This window comes from Misgurnus anguillicaudatus, chromosome 14 (assembly GCF_027580225.2).
Source record: "Misgurnus anguillicaudatus chromosome 14, ASM2758022v2, whole genome shotgun sequence".
Classification (NCBI taxonomy): domain Eukaryota; kingdom Metazoa; phylum Chordata; class Actinopteri; order Cypriniformes; family Cobitidae; genus Misgurnus; species Misgurnus anguillicaudatus.
The window spans coordinates 19,423,638-19,447,318 of NC_073350.2; the positions used below are offsets into that span (position 1 = coordinate 19,423,638).

General features: G+C 38.8%; 1 protein-coding gene across 4 annotated transcripts in view; it reads right to left on the minus strand.

Moving 5' to 3' along the window:
- The window catches only part of srgap2 (SLIT-ROBO Rho GTPase activating protein 2), a 132,872-nt gene that overhangs the window by 11,190 nt on the left and 98,001 nt on the right, over nt 1-23,681 (minus strand). For all 4 annotated transcript variants that reach the window (XM_055184781.2, XM_055184779.2, XM_055184782.2 and 1 more), the window contains 11 exons: nt 20,329-20,550; nt 19,328-19,429; nt 18,658-18,855; nt 15,932-16,016; nt 11,586-11,613; nt 11,148-11,178; nt 10,117-10,177; nt 7,397-7,474; nt 7,132-7,266; nt 6,923-7,028; nt 3,213-3,437 (listed from right to left, as the gene is read on the minus strand). In XM_055184781.2, the coding sequence (XP_055040756.1) occupies nt 3,213-3,437; nt 6,923-7,028; nt 7,132-7,266; nt 7,397-7,474; nt 10,117-10,177; nt 11,148-11,178; nt 11,586-11,613; nt 15,932-16,016; nt 18,658-18,855; nt 19,328-19,429; nt 20,329-20,550 (1,271 nt within the window). The remainder of the gene's footprint in view (nt 1-3,212; nt 3,438-6,922; nt 7,029-7,131; nt 7,267-7,396; nt 7,475-10,116; nt 10,178-11,147; nt 11,179-11,585; nt 11,614-15,931; nt 16,017-18,657; nt 18,856-19,327; nt 19,430-20,328; nt 20,551-23,681) is intronic.

A 23,681-nucleotide genomic window follows, 5' to 3' on the forward strand; every position in this document is an offset into this window, starting at 1 on the left:
TAAAGGGATAGTTTACCCAAACAGTAATATTCAGTCATTATTTACACACCCACAAGTTGTTCCAAACGTGTATAAATTTCTTTGATCTGCTAAACACACAAAGGATGATATTTATAATAAAGCAAGAAAACAGGAGCACCATTGACTTCCATAGTAAGAAAAAAATCTACAATAAAGGGACACTCCACTTTTTTTGAAAATATGCTCATTTTCCAGCTCTTATAGAGTTAAACATTTGACTCTTACCGTTTTGAAATCCATTCAGCTGATCTCCGAGTCTGGCACTAGCACTTTTAGCATAGCTTAGCACAATCAATTGAATCTGATTAGACCATTAGCATCACTCTAAAAAATAACCAAAGAGTTTTAATATTTTTCCTATTTAAAACTTGACTCTTCTGTAGTTATATTGTGTACTAAGGAAAATTAAAAGTTTCAATTTTCTAGGCAGATATGGCTAGGAACTATATGCTCATTCTGGCGTAATGGTCAGGGACTTTGCGGATGTGACATGGCTGCAGCAGGCGCAGTGATATTACGCACTGCCCGAAAATAGTCCCCTTGGTTACTTTCAATAGCAGGGGACTATTTTCGGCTGCTGTGTAATATCACTACGCCTGCTGCAGCCATGTTACAGCAGCAAAGTCCTTGATTATTACGCAAGAATGAGAGTTTAGTTCTTAGCCATATCTGCCTAGAAAAATTGCAACGTTTAATTTTCCGTTGGTCTTAGTACACGATGTAACTACAGAAGAGTCAAGTTTTAAATAGAAAAAATATTGAAACTCTTTGGTTAATTTTTAGCGCGATGCTAATGGTCTAATCAGATTCAATGGATTGTGCTAAGTTATGCTAAAAGTGCTACCGCCAGACCCGGAGATTGGCTGAATGGATTCCAAACGGTATAAATCTAATGTTTAACTCTAGGGGAGCTGGAAAATGAGCATATTTTCAAAAAAAGTGGAATGTCCCTTTCATGTCAAAGTCAGTGGGGCTCAAAAACACTCAAAATAAGAGATGGACCGATATCAGCAAATAATCTGTATTGGTCTATAAAAGTAATTTTTACACTATAGGCTTCATGGCCATTATATACTGTCAATCAAAAGAGAACAGGAAATGCAACTCTGTGTATAGAAAATGTAAAGAAATATCACTAGTTTTATGTTCAATATTTATGTTCATTGAATAACATTCAAAAATGTAATTTTCAGAATCTAGTTAATTCAAGTTAAAGGCGGGGTGCATGATTTTTGAAAAACACTTTGGAAAAGGGAGTCTTACCGACTACCAAAACATACTTGTAGCCAGTCAGCAGTAAAGGTACATTCACATTATAAGTGACTTTGTCGCTGTGTGTCGCTTGTCTCTTTCAAAAGAGGCGTTTCTATATCTGGTTGTCATAAACAAATGAGTAAAGCCCGATTTATAGTCGAGCGTAAACTCTATGCCGTAGGTTATCCGTAGCCTGTGCGTAGCTCTGCGTAGCCTGACGTGCACCTTGCGAAATTTTTAACAGCGCGTCAGTTCTACGCGGACCGCAAGCGATGTGATTGGTCCACCAGAACCCCTCCCGTCAGGTAAAAAAACTGCCTCATACGTATTTCTGTTGGCGACTGTGAAAACAAAGATGAGCCAAGTTGAGGAGTGATTTAACTCAAACTGCAACAAAAGTCGCTGTTTATTTACTTCCATCATTGCTGGTCTTCTCAAATCATACACAACAAGTTGCTGTTTCTTCTTCGTTTGTGGGTTACTTGCCAACCTTCTTCTTCTTTGACGATCGCGCTGCTACTGTGGTTACACGCATGGATACTGCCTACCAGTGGTCTGCGCGTGTGTTTGCACTTCGATGTGGACGATGACGCAAAAGTATAAATGAAAACTGAAGCGGAACCTACGCCGTCGTGGCTACGCTGTAGGACACAACTATAATTAGCCCTTAATGTCCACTCCAGTTACTGGCTAGAGACAGATGACGTGGACTCCACTGCTTCGTTCTCATTGGTAGTCGCTCCCGAAAGTTGCGCATAATTTGCATAAAGTTAAACATTTCTTAACATTGTCGCGCGACTGGACACGCCCATCCAGCCACCAACGGTCAGGTCAGTGTTGATCCTGTCGCCGGATGCCGCCGAGCTTCCATTGAAATCAATGACATTGCGTCGCTCTGCTCCAGCTAGTCGCTTATAATGTGAATGTACCTTAAGGGGCGTGTCTACTAACCGACATCGATGCCTGGGTTGCGTATGTGTGGGGCAGGTCTATCAAAAGAAGTTCCAGATTCTATTGGGGTAGGGGCGTGTTTGTTTAGGTGATTTAAAATGTCAACATTGGCTTTCAGAGATCATGCACCCCACCTTTAATATAAGCACCAAACTATTGGTATTGTTATTGGTATCAGTCTAAATAATCGACTATCGGTGGAAAAATTTCATATCGGTGCATATCTACTCAAAATATCCTCCTTAGTGTTCAGAACAAAGAAATTTATTTAGGTTTATAACAACTTAATGGTAAGTAAATGATGACAGAATTTTCTATTTTGGGGAACTATCCCTTTAAACCCTCTGGAAACTATAAGCCCTTATTTCATAGGCTCAACCTCTTAATTGTGTGATCCAAATCCTGACAATGACCACCATGTGCAATAAGCCAGTGCAGTAGTCTTTATCTCCGAGTCAAACCTGATCTTAACACGCTTTCTGTTTTCTGTTACACCGCAGTCTGAAGTCATTTCCTCTTTCATGTCCAGCTGTAGGAGAGGATTCCATTAACACTTGGCCTTTAGCAGAGAGGATAATCACTTTAAATAAAAATACAGACTTTATGATAATGTTTTACGAGACTGGCTGTCTGCCATGCTTCTGGTTGTGTTTACCGTGACATCTGGGAGTCTAGGTCACCTGCTGACACACTCTGGGGGTCAGCAACGTATCTGTAACTTCACCCACCAAAATTATGCTTCAATGAGCACAAAATGTGCAGGACATAAACTTTAAAAAGCCCTCTATAGATCTTGAAGACCAACTTCCTGTTGGGCTTTAAAATTTTCTTTTATCTTTATGAAGCCACATCCATCATCTAACCTCTGCTTATTTTTGCACTTCTAAGCATCTGTTGCAATATAACGTGCATCCAAAATACAAAAATAATGACCCTCATTTTTAGCTTTTTATTGATTCTTTAACCACATTTGCTTGTAAACTCACCAGTATTCTTCAGTGGCTCCTACGCGCTCGTAGATGGGTCCCTCCAGGTCACGGGGCCCAGGGAAAATACTTTCATGATGGATAATGATGGTTTTGATGAGCTCGTTCACATGTGCCTGGCAAGACACTTGGTCGTGGCCTTCGGGTACAGACATGAGTGTGGGGCCGAAACAGATGGCCAGGTTGTAGGGGTCCATCATGTTATCATCACTGTACTGTGACAGACTACAGAAAGGGTGAACAAACAAAGAAAAAACAAATTATGGTTAATTTGATAAACACACAGATGCAAATTCACAACAGTTTTGTGCCCCTTATTTATTTATTTGACAGGGAAAATGCACATTGATGAACATCTGCATTGAAGCAACAGATGTAAACATGCCGGATTATAGCCACAGGGCTAATTTACATCCGTAGTCTCTAGACAAATTACAGAAATACAGAAATCATAACATAGAAAATGACAAAAATGAATAAGTATAAATAAAGCAAAATTTCAGTGCAAATATTTGTGTTTAACTCTCTCCTCGCCGTCATTTTTTTAGTTGCCAGTCAGCGGCAGCATTTATTCTGATTTTCACAAAAGTTTAATGTTCTCTTTAAATATATAAAGATACAATAAATCAAAAGCAGTGGCGGCCGGTGACTTCTTTTTTCGAGGGTGCACTATGCGAAGTTCGTCACAACATGTATGTAGCCTGTCATGTGTGTGGTTCGTAATTTGCGCATCGAGTGAACCTATGGGCATCACGTGCCTGCTGCAGATGCGTCTAAAGGGTTTATGACAAAATAGACGCTTGTGTTTGCCAGATACTCGCATAATCTCATGCGTATTCAGAGTTTACTGTTAATGGAGTGTCTTGCGTGTATTTTGTGAACGTGAGCGTCTCTTTTATCATCAACTGTTTTATAAACACGTGTGCAGCAGGCACTTATTTTGACAAAACATGTGATGCACATGGTTCACGTGACGCAACAAACACATATTTTGAAAACACGAACAACACACATGACACTCCGAACACATATTTTGAATTTGCGCCCCTCGGAAAAGCAGTCACGAGCCGCCACTGATCAAAAGAAGTAAAAGACCGTCTGCTTTTAAACAAAAAATCCTATTTTTATTGTTCACTTTTAATCACCTCTCAAATATGGGTAGGTTTCTTCAAAAACAAAAAATGTGCACAAATGTAATGTAATGTACACATTTAATGTCCATGAAATGCTGCTGGTTTATTTACATAACTTGATACATTTGCAATAAATTATGGCAATTAAAAATTAATTAAAAATGCATAAAAGCACTATGGGTGTATATCCAGACACAATTGATGTGGTTCACAGTGGTGAGGTAATGCTGCATAGTTCCAGTACAAAGTCAGAGCTTTAAAGGGGTGATTCAATTGTATTTCAAGCATTCTGACTTATTAACACAGTTATAGAGTTGTTGCCTCATGCTAAACGTAGGCAAAGCGTCAAAAAAGCCGTTGGGCGTGTTACAGAGCATTTCTGTGCCGAATGCACTTTTCCAGGGTTCGTACAAGTTTCGGAAAGTTTTCTTCGATTACGGGTCCAGCTGACGTTTCAGGGGTACGTATCACTTATTTATATGGGCACTTCCCCCAGAAAACCCCGCCCACCCGTCAATCAGCGGGAGACGCTAGAACTTGCAAACATCACATCAAGCGACAGCTTTGTTTTATTTTGAAACTCAACAATGGCACGAAAGAAGAAGTGTGTTTTTGGATGTAAGGAGAAGACATCCAGCCTTATTAAAACAATGGATATAGTTTATTATCCGGGGTAGCAGCGGAGTTTTGTGTGTGTTTGATGCGCTGGATTTTCCCAACCGGGTCATGCGTTGCATGCGGTAAGTAAGACTTCTGTCTTATGTTGGAAATAGGCGCATGCATATTATATAAATGACACGAACATGTAGTGAATCATAAGTTAAACTGTGTTGTACAGTGTTGCATGACTCGTACTCGCTCCTCCTGCGGTAGTAACTCCTCCTTCTTCGTTTTTTTCGTACGGTAAAGCTAATCTTTATTTTATAAATTTGATTAAACTAAAGACTCTTCGGAAATATAAAGGATGTAATACTACTATATAGGTACTCCAGATTAACATCAGAAATGCAGAAACAGCGTATGTTGCGTGAGCTTTAAGATTAGCACTTTAAATGCATAAACAGAGCAGACGGCACGTGTGACTAATTGGTGATACCAGCAGGATTTCCTTCTTTATGGATTCCCCATTAAAAGGTTAACAAAATAGTCCTATGACGTGTTCAAATAAATCCTGATCATGTGATCATCTCGTGGACAGACCAGCTCCTAGTGTACTAATGTGAAAACCAGACTGAGCTCCAGACTGAAGCTCTATCTACACTTCCTTCTGACAGTTCATCTATCATGAATCTAAAGTCGTCCGTTCTCATACACATGCTTGTAACACACTTATAAATGATCTTACTCCACAGGATGCCCATTTTATCTGCTTATATGTGTCCATAAATCAAGAAAATATGTTCTTATTTCTATGTGTTTGGCGGTGAAAAAGAGGTGGTGTTTGGTGGGGTGGGGAATTGGGGTAAGAACAGTTTGGTCTCATAAACTTCAACGTGGAGAGACTCCAAACCAAATTTATGTGAGCTGTCTTTCCCAGACAGATACGACTGCAGAGGGCTCTCCAATTACCCACTTCATTCACATCATTTTTTCTTTCTCTCTCTCTGTCTTGTCTACCATCCAAGTGATACCTCTTCTTCATGCCACCATACAGTATATTTGTAAGCATGCACATCTCTAAACTTGAATTAGCAAGACCAGCAGTTCTTCAAAGACCCATCCTGGCACCTCCTTTGACTTTTATAGGAGAAAAGATGTAACAGCCATAGGGCAAACAGAGAGGCCATTCACTGAGAACTACAAACGTCTGTCATGGAAGCGCTAATGGGGTAACAACATACCCACACACACTTGGTTTCTCACTCACTTCCACTTTCTGGCTGTTATACGAGAACTGGAGAAGGTTCAGTCAGTTTGGGAAAACCAGACACCCCTGAAGCTAAGATCATGTTGTGGTCTGGAGGGTCTTTCAAAAGGACCACAAGGTGGAAAAAAGTGACAGGGATATGAAGGAAATGGATTTAAGGGGTTCAGTGCTGTTGGGTTTGGTCCAATCTTCTCTTTTAGGATTGAAATTTTTTAGTTTGTAGTAAAAGGTCTTATAAAACTTAAGTTTAAAGCTGTTTGTGGACAAGGAGCTTAGCTATAGTAAATCACTGGAAAATAACATTTATTTATAGAAAATGTTCCCCTCTGTCGTAGCTACATTGCAATTGGTTACAAAACATATGGCAGTAAACCTACTTCAATGTGCCTTAATAATAATAAAACTGAATGTGCAAAAGAGATTTGTAAGTTGTGGTAAAGGGCAAAATGTTCAGTCTGTTCTTCATACAAAGCTCCTACATACTTTAGTAGATCTATAAAAATCAGATCTAAATGAATTTGAAATGACGTAAAGGAGTAAATGATGACAAAAAGTTTATTTTTAGACACTTTAACAGCCCTTGTGGGGGTGATATCTGCTCTTGAGTGGAAATCACAGATAAACAAGACCAAATGATTTTAGTGGAAAAAGTATATCACCACCCAACAGAAAAAAAAAATTCCAGATGAGCTTTGATCAATGGCACTTACTGGTTGAGGAAAGCGAACAAGTATCTCATGATAACCAGGGTGTTGGTGGGTAGCGACAGCAGGACTTTCCGGATGTGGACAGCTCTGTCCTGAAGGTTCTCCATGGCTGAAAAAACAACATGAAAAAGTTGTCGTTTACTCCATTGTCTAATACGGTAAGCCTGGATGAGTACGTGTTACGTGGGTGTAAGAAATAAGCGGATACTCACAGACACAGGACATGAGATCATGGAAGACTTCCTTAGGAAAGAGGGCGTGCTCCAGACCTCTGAAATAGAGCTTTAAAACTCCAGCGATAGAGTCCATCTCATGGTCATTCTGATCCCCAGCCAGCGGGTCCTCACCTGAGACACAAAGGGAAGAATCATCACATACTTAAAATAGATGCAGAAGACAATGACTGAGCCATTAATGAAGGGCTAACAGAGAAAAGACAATAACACAGGAAGAGGATTCAGGTCCAGATTGACTCACCTCTCTCAAAGGCGTTTTTTATATCATTGACTTCCACCTGGGAGCCAGACACCCTAAATATTCCCTCGTGATGGAGACCTATATCGACAAACACAACATTATGGACACACAGAACATAACAGACACATATTTAGCAAAATCACTTTTACAAGGTTTGGACATACATGTGTGTGAACTAGTGATGCACGGGTCGTTTCGGGTTGGGAGGCGGGTTGAGAAATAGTCACCATATTTTTTGCGGGGTGGGTCATTAAAAACAATATAAAGCCTATAGCATACATACATATATTAAATATTTTATTAGGTTCTTTGATAAGATTTACAGTACTTAGGTTTACACTGCAACACAACTTGCGTGAAATCCCCAAACCTTTGGCCTCGTGTCACGAAAGCACCAAGCAGCTCCCGCCGCCAGCCACAACAAAACAAAACAAATGGAGAAATCAAAGTGAAGATGGAAGACGAGGTGTGGGAGGAATTAAGGTTGGGAATTTACTTCATTAAAAGAAAAGAAGGTCAAGCTGCTAAATCGAATGTTTGGGAACGGTTCTTAGAAATAGTTGTGATGTAATCTAATGTCTGTTTCCAAGCACTTTAAGGCTGAAATAAAGCCTGTTTTCATTTACATTACATTGTCTGCTTAATGGTCGCAGGTGCAGGGCCGGTTGTAAAAATAGATAACAGTGGTGCAGGGCGGGTCAAATAAATTCATAAAAGTGGGATTGCGGGTTGGAAAAAACCCCCAGAACCGTGCATCATTAGTGTGAACAGAACAACTCACAATAAAACAAATCCATCCTCCTCCTTTTATAATCCCCATTAAAGAGACACTCCACTTTTTTTTTGAAAATATGCTCATTTTCCAGCTCCCCTAGAGTTAAACATTGGATTTTTATAATTTTGGAATCCATTCAGCCGATCTCAGGATCTGGCGCTACCACTTTTATCATAGCTTAGCATAATCCATTGAATCTGATTAGACCATTAGCATCACGCAACAAAAATAACCAAATAGTTTCGATATTTATCCTTTTAAAAACTTGACTCTTCTGTAGTTACATCGTGTACTAAGACCGACGGAAAATTAAATGTTGGATGGCGATGAGCTGGATGGCGCCTTGCATGGCTGACACTGCCGTCGGTGTATGAATGAATGAGTGAATGGATGAATGTGAGTCGAACTTGTAAAGCGCTTTGGATGGCCATGAGCCTGTTGAAAGCGCTATATAAATGCAATCCATTTACCAAAAGTTGCGATTTTCTAGGCCGATATGGCTAGGAACTATACTCTCATTCTGGCGTAATAATCAAGGACTTTGATGCTGTAACATGGCTGCAGCAGGCGTAGTGATATTACGCACTGCCCAAAAATAGTCTCTTGGTTACATTTAATAGCAGGGGACTATTTTCAGGCCCTGCGTAATATCATTGCGCCTGCTGCAGCCATGTTACATGTTACAGTTAAGTCCTTGATTATAATGCCAGACTGAGAGTATAGCTCCTAGCCATATCGCCTAGAAAATATTTTAATTTTCCATCGGTCTAAGTACACGATGTAACTACAGAAGAGTCAAGTTTTAAATAGGAAAAATATCAAAACTCTTTGGTTATATTTGTAGCGCGATGCCAACGGTCCAATCAGACTCAATGGATTATGCTAAGCTATGCTAAAATTGGTACCAACAGACTCCGAGATTAGCTGAATGGATTCCAAAACGGTAAAAATCAACTCTAGGGGAGCTGGAAGTGAGCATATTTAAAAAAAAGTGGAGGGTCCCTTTAAACCAAAGCAGTCTCATTTGACATGCCGTTTTAAATCTCTTGTTAATGTGACATCACACTGATAAAGCCCCACTCATGGTCACGGCTGACAGGTTATTTTTATCCAAAAGCTTTTCTACGTGTGTTTCTACTCTGTAGCACTAATGCAGTTGAAGATACTATTGTCTCAGACTGTATTCACAGGAATCAGATCTATTTTTAACCAAAAGCGCTCACTGTCTGTTGGTAAGGGAGTGAGGGCTGCAGCTTATTTGCCTTTAAAGGTACATATATGAAAGCAGGACTTTTTTGCTTCCACCCATAACTTTCTGTATAACATTTTAAGCCATACGTTACAAAAGACTATGCTACATTGTGTAACCCATTAATGGTGTAGATCAATAGGCTTTATGCCCAGCTGCACTACTTCCTGAACTTCAGCCAGCTCCTTGTTTCCTGTCTGCCATTATTGGACAAACTAATTAATCCAGATGTGTCTGATAATTGTTGTTGTGACTACTGAGGTCAGGCACACCTGGATTAATCAGTTTGTCCAATAATGGCAGACAGGAAACAAGGAGCCGGCCGAAGCCCAGGAAGCAGCGCAGCCGGGCACAAAGCCCACTGCATTAGCAGCACAAAAGGTTGTAGGTTTAATCTCAGGGAACACACTTACTAATAAAATGTATATCTTGAAAATCACTATGAATAAGCGTCTGCCAGATGCCAATCAAAATCAAAATCAAGAACCAGAATTATAGTTTTTAAAATGGTATAAATATAAAATCATAAAAATGTGTTGAGGGTTTATAAATAGAAGAAGCAGAAATGATAGAGAAATTAACGCATTTTGTTCATTTCAGCACAAAAGACCAGAGAGAGAGAGAGAGAGAGAGAAAGAGAGAGAGCGGCAGTGCAATAATGCCTTTGGCAAAAATAAGGAAAGTGAGAGAGCTCACCGTGTCGACTGATGAAGCGAATACAACTCTCCACCATGAGGGGAATGATTTGGCTGGACTCCTAGGAGAGCAAAAAAAGCACACAAAAAATGAGGAAAATATGCAGGTCTGGTCGAATGGTTGGGGGAAGGGTCTCTCTGGACATTTAACAGCACAGGAAACCTTTCTAAACAAGTGTTTCTGTTTCTACGTTTAGGATTTAAATAATATTACAATTTGCAAAGAGAAGCTGGCATCAAACAGAATTTAGGAGGGATAAAAAACAGCACAGTTTGAGCCACGGAGGAATGGGGCAACGGTTGCTAGGAGACAGCTTCTCCCCATAGCTTTCTTTTGTTTATTTGGGTGAACAGGAAATGGCTAAGCCAAGCGGAATTTGGGCCACGTCTAGCATGAACTTGACTGCGATGAGGTCACGCTTACAGACTCCGGTTAAGACTAATATATACACCCCTGCTGTTATTAGGGTGACATTGTACAAAAGACAAAAAATGGCCTTATACTTTAGTCAATCAAATGCACACTTAAATTATGTAGGCCAAGTGTACAGCATTGCGGGGTTGTTTTATTATTAATTTAAATTAAATTATGTGAAATTGATCAAGTTGTTTCTCAGATTACCAAGTAAAAGTTATCTTTGTGGTAAATAATCCACTGGGGATCATGTTTTATATTCCTATTCATCACTAGGGGGCGATAAGGACATTGTATTGGACTTTGAAGGGGATGCAGTGCGACTGAGCTGGGTTTAGGTGGTAAGACGCTGCATGCTAAATTTATCCCAACGGCTTAGTTCGCAAGTTTATTCCACTGTATGTGCAAAATGATTGTAGGGTGGCACTGCCAGGAAAGTGACTGCATATTGTAAACAGAGAGAAGTTACAGATCTGAGACTGAACTGATCAGCATTCTTTGTACCAATTATCTTCAAGAGATACATGGAGATGAACATGCGTACACATGGTACGAGATTACAAGCAAATATATACACATTCATACACACAGCTGTCCCAATGTGAGGAGGTAATTACCTGTTTCCGCACACTAGAGTCCCTCCGACCGCTAAGGGAGAGAGAGAGAGAAAGAGAGAGAGAGCTCTGTCACAACGTTAGATTATTTTCCCTTCAAATTGCCCTTATTTTCCTTCATATTCAATCCACAAACCGCCTGTGGCCATTAGACCAGTAGAAATTACCCTCCAGTATAGGGTCCTATTTTAATACACTGGCATTAAAAACACACAGCACACACAAATACAGCCAGGCTTTCATTATAGTTGATATTTTTTGACTATTCTACTTTTGTCTTTCCATTTCAATATAGCCTTATAACTGTATAATAAAAAATTAGGAGAAGTGAATTAAAGATGAATATGTCTAGACAAGATATTCATCTGTAAATAGTGCATGTGTGCTAAATGAAGGCTTTGTGCGTTCAGGTCTGTTAAATTTGCTTATCAGAACTCTTACCTGGCAAGACAGTAGTCAGTCTTCTGACCTGAAGGGAGCGACAGAGAAAAAAAACAAGAGAAAATCTGTCAAGAAAGCTGGATATGTGAGGATAGTAAAACATTTGCTCTTCTTGTCTTTACTGTTATAAAGAAATGTATTGATTTGATGTGACCTCATGGCCCTAACAGGTAGGCTAATGTAGTCGGCAATATTTAAAGAGAACCTATTTCATTGCTAAAAACAATGTTATTTTGTGTATTTGGTATTATACTATGTGTTCGCATGGTTTATTAAACACATACCATATACCGTACATTTTTGTAGCTCCAGATTTCCCTCTCTTCCTGAAACGCAAGGCTTTTGTACAAAACTCATCAATTTGAAAAGCTCTGTATCCCTGATTGGCCAGCTAATCTGTATGTTGTGATTGGACTGAATACCTCTTACGTCAGCTGGAAATGTGACGCTCCTTACCATGTTTGAAAGATTCGCGCACAATGCAATGCTGAAAGGAGTTAATTCACAGGCGGGAGGAATTATGATAATGTCGGTCTTGTCTACATCACCAATCCAAGGAAGTAAACTGTTGCTTACAATCCATGTGTTTGTTGTAGTCCAAGAAAAGAGATTTACGTTGGAGAAGATAACTTGCGTCATCGTTTACTTTGGGGTTTGTACCTTTTGCATATCTTTAAATATCTATATTTATTAGCCAAAAAATATTAAAAAGCACCTATTGTCCAATTCACGTTTTTTTTTGGTGTGTAAGTGTGTATTAGTACATGTTAACGATATGCAAAAAGTACATACCCAAACGTAAACGATGACGCAAGTTATCATCTCCATTGTAAATCTCTTTTCTTGGACTACAACAAACATATGGATTGTAGGCAACAGTTTACTTCCTGGAATTGGTGATGTAGACAAGACCGACATTATCATAACTCCTCCCACTTGGACTCACAGCCTTATAAGTTAACTCCTGTTAGCATTGCATTGTGACCGAATCTTTCAAACATGGTAAGGAGCGTCACATTTCCTTCTAATGTCAGAGGTATTCAGGCCAATCACAACGTATAGATTAGCTGGCCAATCAGGGACACAGAGCTTTTCAAATCTGTGCGTTTCAGGAAGAGAGGGAAATCTGGAACTACAAAAATGTATGGTATGTGGAAAATTATGTGTTTTTTTAACCATAAACCACGCGAACACATTGTATTATATCAAATTCACAAAATAACGTTGGTTTTAGCAATGAAATAGGTGTTCTTTAAGTTATCAATTGATACCAGATATTAGTATGAACTTTACAGTATAAACAAAACTTCAAATGAATGTTTTTCATCACTTTTTATTTTTCTAATCTAATTGTTTCTGCAACATGATAGGCCCAGCTGCACTACTTCCTGAACTTCAGCCAGCTCCTTGTTTCCTGTCTGCCATTATTGGACAAACTGATTAATCCAGGTGTGCCTGACCTCAGTAGTCACAAACAAACTGATTAATCCAGGTGTGCCTGACCTCAGTAGTCACAACAACAAAAATCAGACACATTTGGATTAATCAGTTTGTCCAATAATGGCAGACAGGAAACAAGGAGCTGGCTGAAGTTCAGGAAGTAGTGCAGCTGGGCATAAAGCCTATTCTCTTGAGAATATTGTTTTTTAATTAATGAACATTTTATACATTTATAACAATACAACACTATTGTTTAGTAATATCTTTAACAACCAGGTTTGATTCCAGGGAACACAAACTGACAAAATATATAGCATAAATGCACCCAAATATACAATAGTGAATGTATCATGATTAAACCATGGCTATCAGAATTAAGGACCAGACTCAAAATTTACTGATTAACAAGAGCATCTAAACACATACTGTATACGCTCCCATCCAAAACGTGCATAGAGAACATTTCACTGAAATTATGGTTTGCTATTTTTTCATAAACTGAAAGATTCACACACAGTGGAACCAGAATGAAGTATGATACATGCCAAACATATGACAGACATCAAGAGCTAACCATCCAAACCACTTTATTTCCCTCAGTCGTCCTCTGCTGTGTGGGACATTCTGTCAGTTTATTCAGTACAGCAGCTGGGCTTTGCACATACTGTACCAGCAGCATTTCATACTTAAAGGCTGATTTACTGAAACGTTTTGATGAGGTTACAATATGTTACAATATACTGGTGTGTTTCACATTGTCAATACATTGAACCAGATGAATACAATCAGAAAGCACAAATATTTAGGTGCTTTGTTACTATGTCAGTGTATTCGTACAGTGCATTTTACGTTAAGCGTAAAATGATAGGAAGAAGAAAAATGGAAATGTCTCTATAAGGCAAGGTTACAATGCTGAGATATCTGGGAAGGAATGCATCATTTGGAAAATATTGCCCTTAACATTCTTCTTAAAAACATCTTTAAAAGTGCAACACTAAACCAGCACCAAGTTCTGTACAAACCAGTCTATAGCAAGGTCACTAAACTCTGCTTATCACGCAGTAATCTACACTGTTACTTTGTTAAACACATACTGTATAGTGTGTTCATAATCACAATCTGTGTAATCAGACTCTCTGAGCTTCACTTCCTGTTCTCTAATAAAGTCTAAACTGATTGGCTGACAGATCAGGGCAGCCTGCAGAAATTAATGTGGGAGGTGTTGGACAGCGAAACACTTCATTGTTCTCTCTTAAACACAGGCTCTCATATCCCACTGTCTTATATCAGTCTGTTTGACCTTTGACCTCCACCGCCCAGGCCTGCCAGTGTGAATAAGTGGATAAGTTCATGCTTGGGCTCAGAAGACAGCAGTACAGATCAGCACTGTGGATGGTGAAGCTTCATGACTACAGATGACATCAGTATCATCCTTAAAACACATACACACGCATAGTTTACTCAGTCCCTTCTCTGCCTGACACAGCAAACCTCCCTCACACATATACATGTTTACAAAACACACATGATCTATGTCGCTATAAGAAAAAAATAGCATTTTCATAAATAAAATAAAATAAATTGTATTCCCTTTTTTTTTGGTAATAACCATGTTTTTTGGCAAAACCATTTTTAGTAAAAAAAAAAATGTAATTTTTAACCATCATTATTTTGAGAAATGTTTGTAACTAAACCGTTCGTGGACCCCATTAACTTCCATAGTAGGGTGATTCTCACGAAACCATTGAAACACCACGGCACTAATGATTTTAGCTTTAAAATGTGTAATATAGTAACATTAAAAAGCATCAGAATTAACACAATACTGTGTTCTACCTTGCACAATGTGTGATTTCAACATAAGAATTTATAATTGTAAATTTTATCTCATTTTCTGCTGAAATTCTCATTACCGCAATGTGTCCGGCTGTGATTGAACATGCGATATGTTGTAATTTAATCAAATTAACACAAAAATATTAAGAAAAAAAATAAATGGATGTTTTGCTAGACTACTTTAGATGACAGAAAAAATATTTACTGAATATTCATGTATAATAATAATGAAGAAAAATTAGGAAAATGATGTGTCCATGCCTGATGTTCTCATCCTCCGCAACACTTTTTGAGAACAGTTTAAGCAAACATACAGAATTTTAATAAAGTTTGATTTTGAGTGACCAAGCACATGGACCAGTTACTTCAAGATGGCTACCAGGTAAGATCATTTTTTTACAGTTAATTTGAAATATTGTCTTGTCAGAATGCTTACACGACATTTTGATTATCATTACCGCAACAGATGCTTATTAAATGTTAATTTAATTAATAGAAGCATAATACTTTTTAAATGCATGTGCAGAATCTCCAAATTATGTTCTTTCAGGTTTGTCATGTCATTTTGAAAATATGTCAGTGTTGATGTTTTCTGACTGTTGCGGTAATGAGATTTTTTAGGACTAATATTTAAATTATGTTACAAAAAGTCTTAAATGATAAGTAAAAGTTTTTAAATTAATGTTCCCATTTACTCCAGACTTTGTTTTTCAATGTCTGGTGGGAAAAAAAGTAAATTTAAGCAATTTTTACATTTTCATGCTTGACATTTTTAAAACCAAGTTTTCGTGAGAATCACCCAGTAGGAAAAACTAATAAAGTACTATGAAACTAAATGGGGTCACTGAATAGTTTGGTTACAAACATTTCTCAAAGTGTTTATCAGAACAAAAAAAGTATGCGGGTTTGTAACAACTCAAGAGTGAGAAAATTATGACAGAAATTACATTTTTGGGTGAACTATCCCTTTAAGTGATGTCTTTTGAGATTTTCCCAGGTAACGTCTGTGGACAATTTTGTAAGTAAGCCCACAAACATGCCACAAGTCACTCCACAGTAAGATAACTTACTTTCTCCTAGAGTCTTCTGGATCAGATCATGTTTAGCCTGTAGCTTGGTGATAAGGTTCCTGCCTTCAAGAAACTCCTTCAGTTTCGTGAAACAGAGAAAATAAAATGTCAAGCACAACAAGCTATCTGAAACACGAACACACACTGCATATTAGAAATTTAGCTTGGACACAATTAATCTTTGCTTTGTGTCAAGAAAATCTTTCCTCCGCCCCTTTCAATTTGCTGTGTTGTGTCGAGACTATACATCTTAAATGTCTTCATATTCACCGGAGCAAAAGGCGACCCTGGATCTATGCACTCTGATAGCTTATGGCTCTTTGGGGGCGGGAACCCTGACCTGATGGAAACCTGACAGCAGACAAACAGTTAGAGGGTCAAGAGATGGATGGGGAGAAACCTGAACTTCAGAGGGAATAAGAGAGCTGAGCAGACAGATGCTCACAATTTCATCCATCATATATCACAGCCATACCAGCAGAACAGTGATGCAGACAGAAAGAGCGGCCGAGGCATGAAGCCATGCACCGATGCTTTTGGCAAAGGAGAGAAACGGCAATGGAAAGTATTTACAGAGTTCAACAGAAAAAGAATATGGAGAGGGAAAAATGCAGCAGGTTATAAGAAGCATGAATGCCTGCACAACTTCAGACAGACTAAAACATCCTTCAGCAAATCAATAGATGTCTGTGCTTTCATTGATCATCTAATATCGGCCCAGAGAGAGAATGTAAATATATCTTCTGTCAGCCTTGCAACATATACTACTGATTATATTTACATTAATGCATTTGGCAGACGCTTTATCCAAAGTGACTTACAGTGCATTACAATGTATACATTTTTATCATGCGTTCCCTGGATTCGGACCCGTGACCTTTTGTGCTGCTAATGCAATGCTCTACAACTCAGCTATACAGGAGCTATAATTATCTAGTGTATGCAACTTAAAATCACAAAAGACCGAATGCATTTTTACCTACCATGATTATTAAATTTTACCCTGTGAAGGGTGCTTGCTAAGAAAATGTTTTCCATATTAGTCGATATCGATAATTATCATGATAAATAACAAATCTTTATTCCTGTCAAATTTAAAGGCAGATTTTTGCTCCTGAATGAAAATGGTAAAAACCAGACAGTTAGTAATGGTTTTAAACTACTTTTTATTCAGAACATGTTAAATACAAATACTAAACTCTTGTTTTAATGTTCAGGCATCTGTATTAAATGTAAATATATTTGCTATGAAATCAACAAATTTCTGACACAGAAAGCGGGCGGCTACTGTCACTTTAAGACCAAAGACAGACTGTTTTAAGTTTTAATATACTGAGTAACATCCAGCTGTTTATGTTCACTTAAACAAGAAAGAAAACTTGGTGAAGTGATCACGCGTGTGTTTTACATACAGTATACGAGCTATACACGCTGATAAATGGATGTAAAGAGCGTCACGTTGCTGTGGGAGCACACACTCGTACAGTATATTCACTGCAGTGGTGGATCCGCTGTTTTTCCTCAGTGAATGTCCTGTAAATATACTTTTACTGTATAAATATACTGTACCTATTTTGTCTGCTGTGTTCTGGGCTTTGACTAACCCTGTTTGCGCATCCAACATTACACAAAAGGAAAATGTTACGCGCATTTGGATTCCGTGATTCCGTCCGCGTTAACCACATCGCGAAAATCAGGGCCATATAATAAATGAATAACTTGCCTCATCTTACTCCACTCCTTCAAGTCTAATTGACACTGTAGCCGTTTCTCAATGTCAAGGAAGGATCCTCGGAAGCCAGAATTTCGAGGATGCTACGTCATCGACATCCGTCGAAGGACTGTTCCGATGTTGAGGATCCTCTGAATTTCAGCCAAGGACTGAGTCCTTCATTTGAGAAATACCCCATATACAGGAAAGGATGCAAATGTGTATCCTTCGCGAGCTGAAATCACCCACAATCCTATGCGCGCATCGCGGGAAAGCACACCTTTCAATGAAGTGCACTTGCTAGCCTTTTCCATTTACATGTTCTCCGAATGCTTAAGAGGATCCTCGCCTAGCCTCTGAAGGAGGTGACTTGTAAGGACTAATCTTGCCAAGGAAGTATTCTTGACATTGAGAAATGGCCCGTGATTGTAATCCAAAAGCGTGTGCTGCATCCGGAAGTGCTTGCGCAACATTACGCACAGTGCGTAAACATTATCGATCGCTTTTCGAACTGTCGTTATAGTTTTATCGGGAAAATTTCTATCGGTAAAATTATCGTTATCAAATTATCGCCCAGCACTACGTTGAGTACATGAAGTGTCCAGATTTTATGTTTATGGTTGACTGAGTGCATTATCCAGGAACATAAAGTGCCTTTTTTTAAAGTTTACTTGACTCCCTACCTAAGCAAGCACCACTAACTATGTAGGTTTTCTGTCTATAGGACTCCTGTGATGTTATTTTCGAGAACTACAACATGTAATGCTGTTTCAGGCGTCAACAAACAAGCACAGATCAATGAACAGCAGTCAATCGCGGCAGCCCTGCAATTTCCTCTAATTGCCGTCTTCTATATCAGAGCCTTTCAAGAAGCCTTTGAGTGAGAAGAAAGGACATTAAGCTGTATCTCAAACATTCAATCTCTAATCTCTCCAATTGCACCCAATACTTCGACATTTCTTCATCCACTCACACCAACTCTCTGACCCCGTTAAACTCTCTTCATCTCATTTACCGTGAAGTAAAACTGCTCGGTCTCCTGCTGATTGGCTCGTCTCTTGGCCAGGCTGGGTTTGCTCATGAAAGATTCAGATACGGTGGACTTGACCGACTCCATTGAGTTACTGTGGTGAAAGCAGTCGGTCACATCGAAGTCCTCAATGTTCACCATGTCCTGGATGGTTTGTAGAGTGGCCTCCATGGTCTTTTTTACCTGGAGAGAGCATGGAGGAACAACATGAGCTTTAACTATCCAGGCATGTTGGCAATACTGCAACCAACAGATATATTAAGCAGATGTTTTTTTATGAACAATTTAATGGAAATGTGCAGGGCTTATATTTAAAGAAGACATGAATGATTATACAGTGAATCTGTTCACTCTTATTCTGTCTTGATTTGATGTGAACAAAATAAACCAAATTTGCATGTAGTGTGTTTTGTCAATTTGTCAAAAGTATGTCTATAATAAAGTTTTGGGTGAAATGAATGGAAAATATTTAAAATGACAGATGTTTAGACCAAATACGGCATACAAACTTATTGTAGAATAGACCATTGCTTATAAAACTGCGAGTTGCAATTTGTATACTTAATATACAGGCATGTACGATATGCAAATATGCATGTTTGTAAGTTATTGTGACATTATGTTAATGGCTGTGTTTGATTTATGTGTATCCCACCTCTTCATTCTCTATTGTCAGTGTGGACAATCTGGACTGTAGCTGTTGGCATCTCTGGATCAGCTCTACCTGCACGGGCTGCTGGGCACACATGTGTCCCACCTGTGCGCAAAAAGATAGGAGACCTTGAGATCTTTAACAAAGGAGAATTTGACCTACATACTCCTGCAGCAATCACAAAGATCATGTCCTCATGTGCTCTATGTGAATAAAAAAAAAGAGATAGACAGGAGAAAATAGCATGACCTAAACTAGCCTCTATACGCCCCCCGTCTCTCTCTCTTTTGCCCCTGACAGCTGAAGAACATCTGGCTCACTGTGGTCCACCCTCTCCCTCAGGGGTGAACGCACAACGGGGCACATATGCACTGGAGAAACTCAGCTGCTCGCTTCATCACACACATACAAAAATCTGAGCCACTGATGCAAAGCGGTTTAGCTAGAAAAACTGCGAAGAAACAAAAAACAAACTGCTGCACTAAGTACAACATTGCAGATAATAACTTGATTGATTTCTTAGATAAGAAAATGTTTTTGCTTTCAAGCTTTAAATACAAATCTCATAAGATTTTAGTGCGATAGCTATGTGTTTAATTACAACTATATAGTCTATAACAGAAGTCGGGAAACTTCTGCTGCTGGTGGCACGGGGTGTTTAAGGACACAATGTCAATACAATACAAAACTACCCTTGACATCAGATTGAGAAATGATTCGCTCCACTTGAGTTGGTTGCAAGAGTCTCAACACATGCAGTACAAGTAACAGCACGACACATATTCTGAGAGACAATATTGATTGTGTAACACTACTAGAAGAACGTATTTACTAATGCTATCAAAATACAAAAGCATTATAACTAGTTTTGCCACCGGTACAGCAGCCTTCGCTTGTGTAAATGTTTCCCAGGAATTTGGCTCTGCTGTTGGTACATCGCTTGGGGCATGAAAATAATTGCCAAAATCTGTCATAATCATAACCGACACACAAACTAAACTGACCATATCTCCCATGTGAGACTGGAAATCGAAGCGCATCGGAGGGCAGAAGACGTTGTTGTAGGTTTCCATGAGCTTCTGTTTGTCGGCGTTGGCCTCCAGGTTCTCCGCAGCATTCTCAATGGTTTCCAGGCCGCCATGTTTGGAAGTCTCCACGTTAAACTCGGCTGAGAGGTAGGTACGCAGTGCACGGTTTAAGCTGGCATGGTAGCCCAGGTCACAGCACTGAGAGAGGGAAATCAAACAAGAATTGGATTGGTATTTTGGGCTATTGATTCAAAAACATAAGGTGCCATATTGTACCCTAATACATAATTCAGTAGATTTGATCCTAAAATCAAACGAGAAAGTTTAAGAATTTGTTGATTCTGAGCTTGGGTGTGACCCCACCATAGCACACCATGTAATTTTCGCAGCTAGAGGTCGCAAAACAATAAGGGGGTATATTATACACCAAAGGGTTTAAACTTGGCTGAAAATGCCAGGGGTACACCAACTGTAGGCGCTTACCAGTGTTTTTTCAGCTAAGAGCTTTGGTTTCCATTATACTTCTGTTTTTTATCAGTCCTTGTATGGTTGGTTGCTGTGGTATTTGTCCCACCCGTCCTTCAGTGTGATTGGACGACTGAGTGAAAAGTGACATTAGCCTCTTTCACACAGTAATTTCGGTAAATTACCAGGAATTTACCAGAATGAATTTACCAGTAAATACAAAAATGTGATGTTCACACACGCAGTGACGTTCCGTCTTTTTACCAGTAAGACATCATTCACACATCTGTATCAAAATAACGGTAAACTCTGTAAGAAAGCGAAAGTTACCTGTGGCGTGCGGCAAGCTCAGTGTTAAATTTGTAAACAATGCCAGGTTATGACTTCATATCCACGACCTGTATTTTGTTGTTTTCACATCTGTAGCAAACGCTGACGGTCACGAAGTTGCTCGTGACCAAACCGCATTGCATCAGGCGATGTCAAACAAAACCTGCGTCTTAAACAACAGTACTGTTTGCACATTAGGCTTTACAGAGGGCGTGCTAAGGATGTCGGCAATTCGGCAAATAGATGGTAAGCTGTTTTAAACAAATTTGGTGAAGAAATGTGGACGTTAACTTCAGGTGTGATCGACTTTTAAGCAGCGTGTGTGTGGAAACGTCTGTAAACAGTGCGGGGGTAAACGCGTCATCTGTATCAAAACTTTATGATTGGCCCGAAGCTGTCAGCACAGTCTGATGTCGTCCGTCAAATGCCGGTAATCTATATTTTTTAACACATAACGCTTACCGGTAAATTACTGGTAATCTTACAACCTCTCTTACTGGTAAATTGGCAACACTAAAGGTTAGGTTCACACATGACCTGTTAACTGCAATTTACCAGTAAATTACCAGTAAAGACTGTATATGTGAAAGGGACTATTGACAAGCTGAGCGTTTCACCCAAAGATGAACATTTTTCAACTCTAAGAGACTTTACACTGGTTGAAATTGCAAATCTCTATGGATTTAAACCTTGTCGGAACATTTGAGATAATTTACATACAGTGGAAATTTAATGCAAAGGCCTTACAATATTGTGTCTTTAATATTCAAATACCCCTGAGGGTTCTGTACTTTTGTAAATTCAAAATGAAAGCAGCTTATTATTTTTATGAACAGGGCCACCCAATCAAAACACACAGAACACACCCAAATCTCCTTAGGGAGGAAACCAACTCGCCCACCTTTCTATTAACATGCATGTGGTTTGACAGTTTCACTTCCATGCTCTGATTGCTTTAAATGAAAGACTGCACAAAGTTAATCCATCATTTGTATTCACAGCCACAGAGGCTCTCCTGTGTGGGCCGCAAATGAGGGTAATATAACCACTTTGTAGGTGCACTGTTATGATAGGATGGGCCGTCTGACGGAGCTCACCCAGGGGGCTTTTGCAGGTATACCTGCAGGGTCAGACTTGAAAAAAACAAGCCTGAAAAGACAGCACACTCCCTATTGTCACATGATATTATTACATAGTAAGAAAAATATGTAGGACACTGCTGGATAGGGTGGTCTTTATAATGGGTCTATTATTATTATTATTTTTAAGGTGCATTGTGTAACTTTTAGAAGTTCTGTCTCTTGACAGAAATGCAATATAAAATACAAAAATATATTACCAGGGGTGTAATAAGACCTTTCATAATGAACCGTTATGTTTTTATTGCCTTAGAATGAGTTTTTATCTACATACACCACGGGTCCCCTTACATAGAAGTCGCCATTTTGTGCCGCCATGTTTCTACAACAGGCCTTAATGGACAAACTTTTTTTACTAAGTTGTCTGTGGTGCTACCGTAGCTTCTCTATGCATTTCGGTGAACGGTTGACTGAGCAGTTGGTTGCAATTCGCAACCTCACCACTAGTTGCCCCTAAAATTTACAGACTGCACCTTTAAATGTTCAAACCCCCTAAATGTGTTAGGATATCAATAAAAACACATTGTGGCACATTTTGAATCATTCCTACAATATCTAGAGGTTGCTCAAAGCCTTTGAATATTTCCGAAATCACATACTTTTGCAAAAACTGTACCAATTAAAAAACGCACATAAAATGTTCTACTTGGAGGGTAACTTTGTTCCAGTTATTTCAGTTTCTTCTGATCCGAGTAACCATATAGCGGACTTGCTTCGTGTTGCTTCAGCCATTGTTTCAGTGTATATTGTCTATTGTGCTTCATTCACATTGAAGCTTTCTTGCTTTGAAAGACATAACTAAAACAGGAGTTTTAATTGCATGAAGCATGGTCAAAAAAGTCCATTGCTGCCATAAGTATATTATTAAAAAATTATACATGCTAGCACAAAGTATCACATAATACGCAAATGTGTTAAACTTCTTGAGGAACCTCTAAATATGAATAAATATTGAAAAAAATATTTATTTATTCAAACATACTGGTGGGGTGAGAGCATGAACTTTTAGAAGTTGAAAAATAAGGACCACCCTACTGCTGGACAATGCATTAAACAAAACATATTAAATGATAAAATGTAGTTCCGTTTGGATAGTATCATTTTTTTTTATTACAAATAATTTGTGACAAATTAATGTATTTTATAAAATGTCATAAAACTGGGGGGTCCACCCCCAGTTTGAGAACCACTGCCTTAAGCTTGACTCATATTGAGTTGATCTAAGTAAATTATGAAGTGAAATAATAACCATGAAAATATCTAAAATAGCAGTTTCTCAGTAAGTAAAAATATGAAGAAATTTGATTAAAGCAGAAATGAAACATGAAAAGGATCTTAGGTAGGAATACAAAAATAGTATCTAATACATTCCTTTATGGCAGTATAACAGAAGCA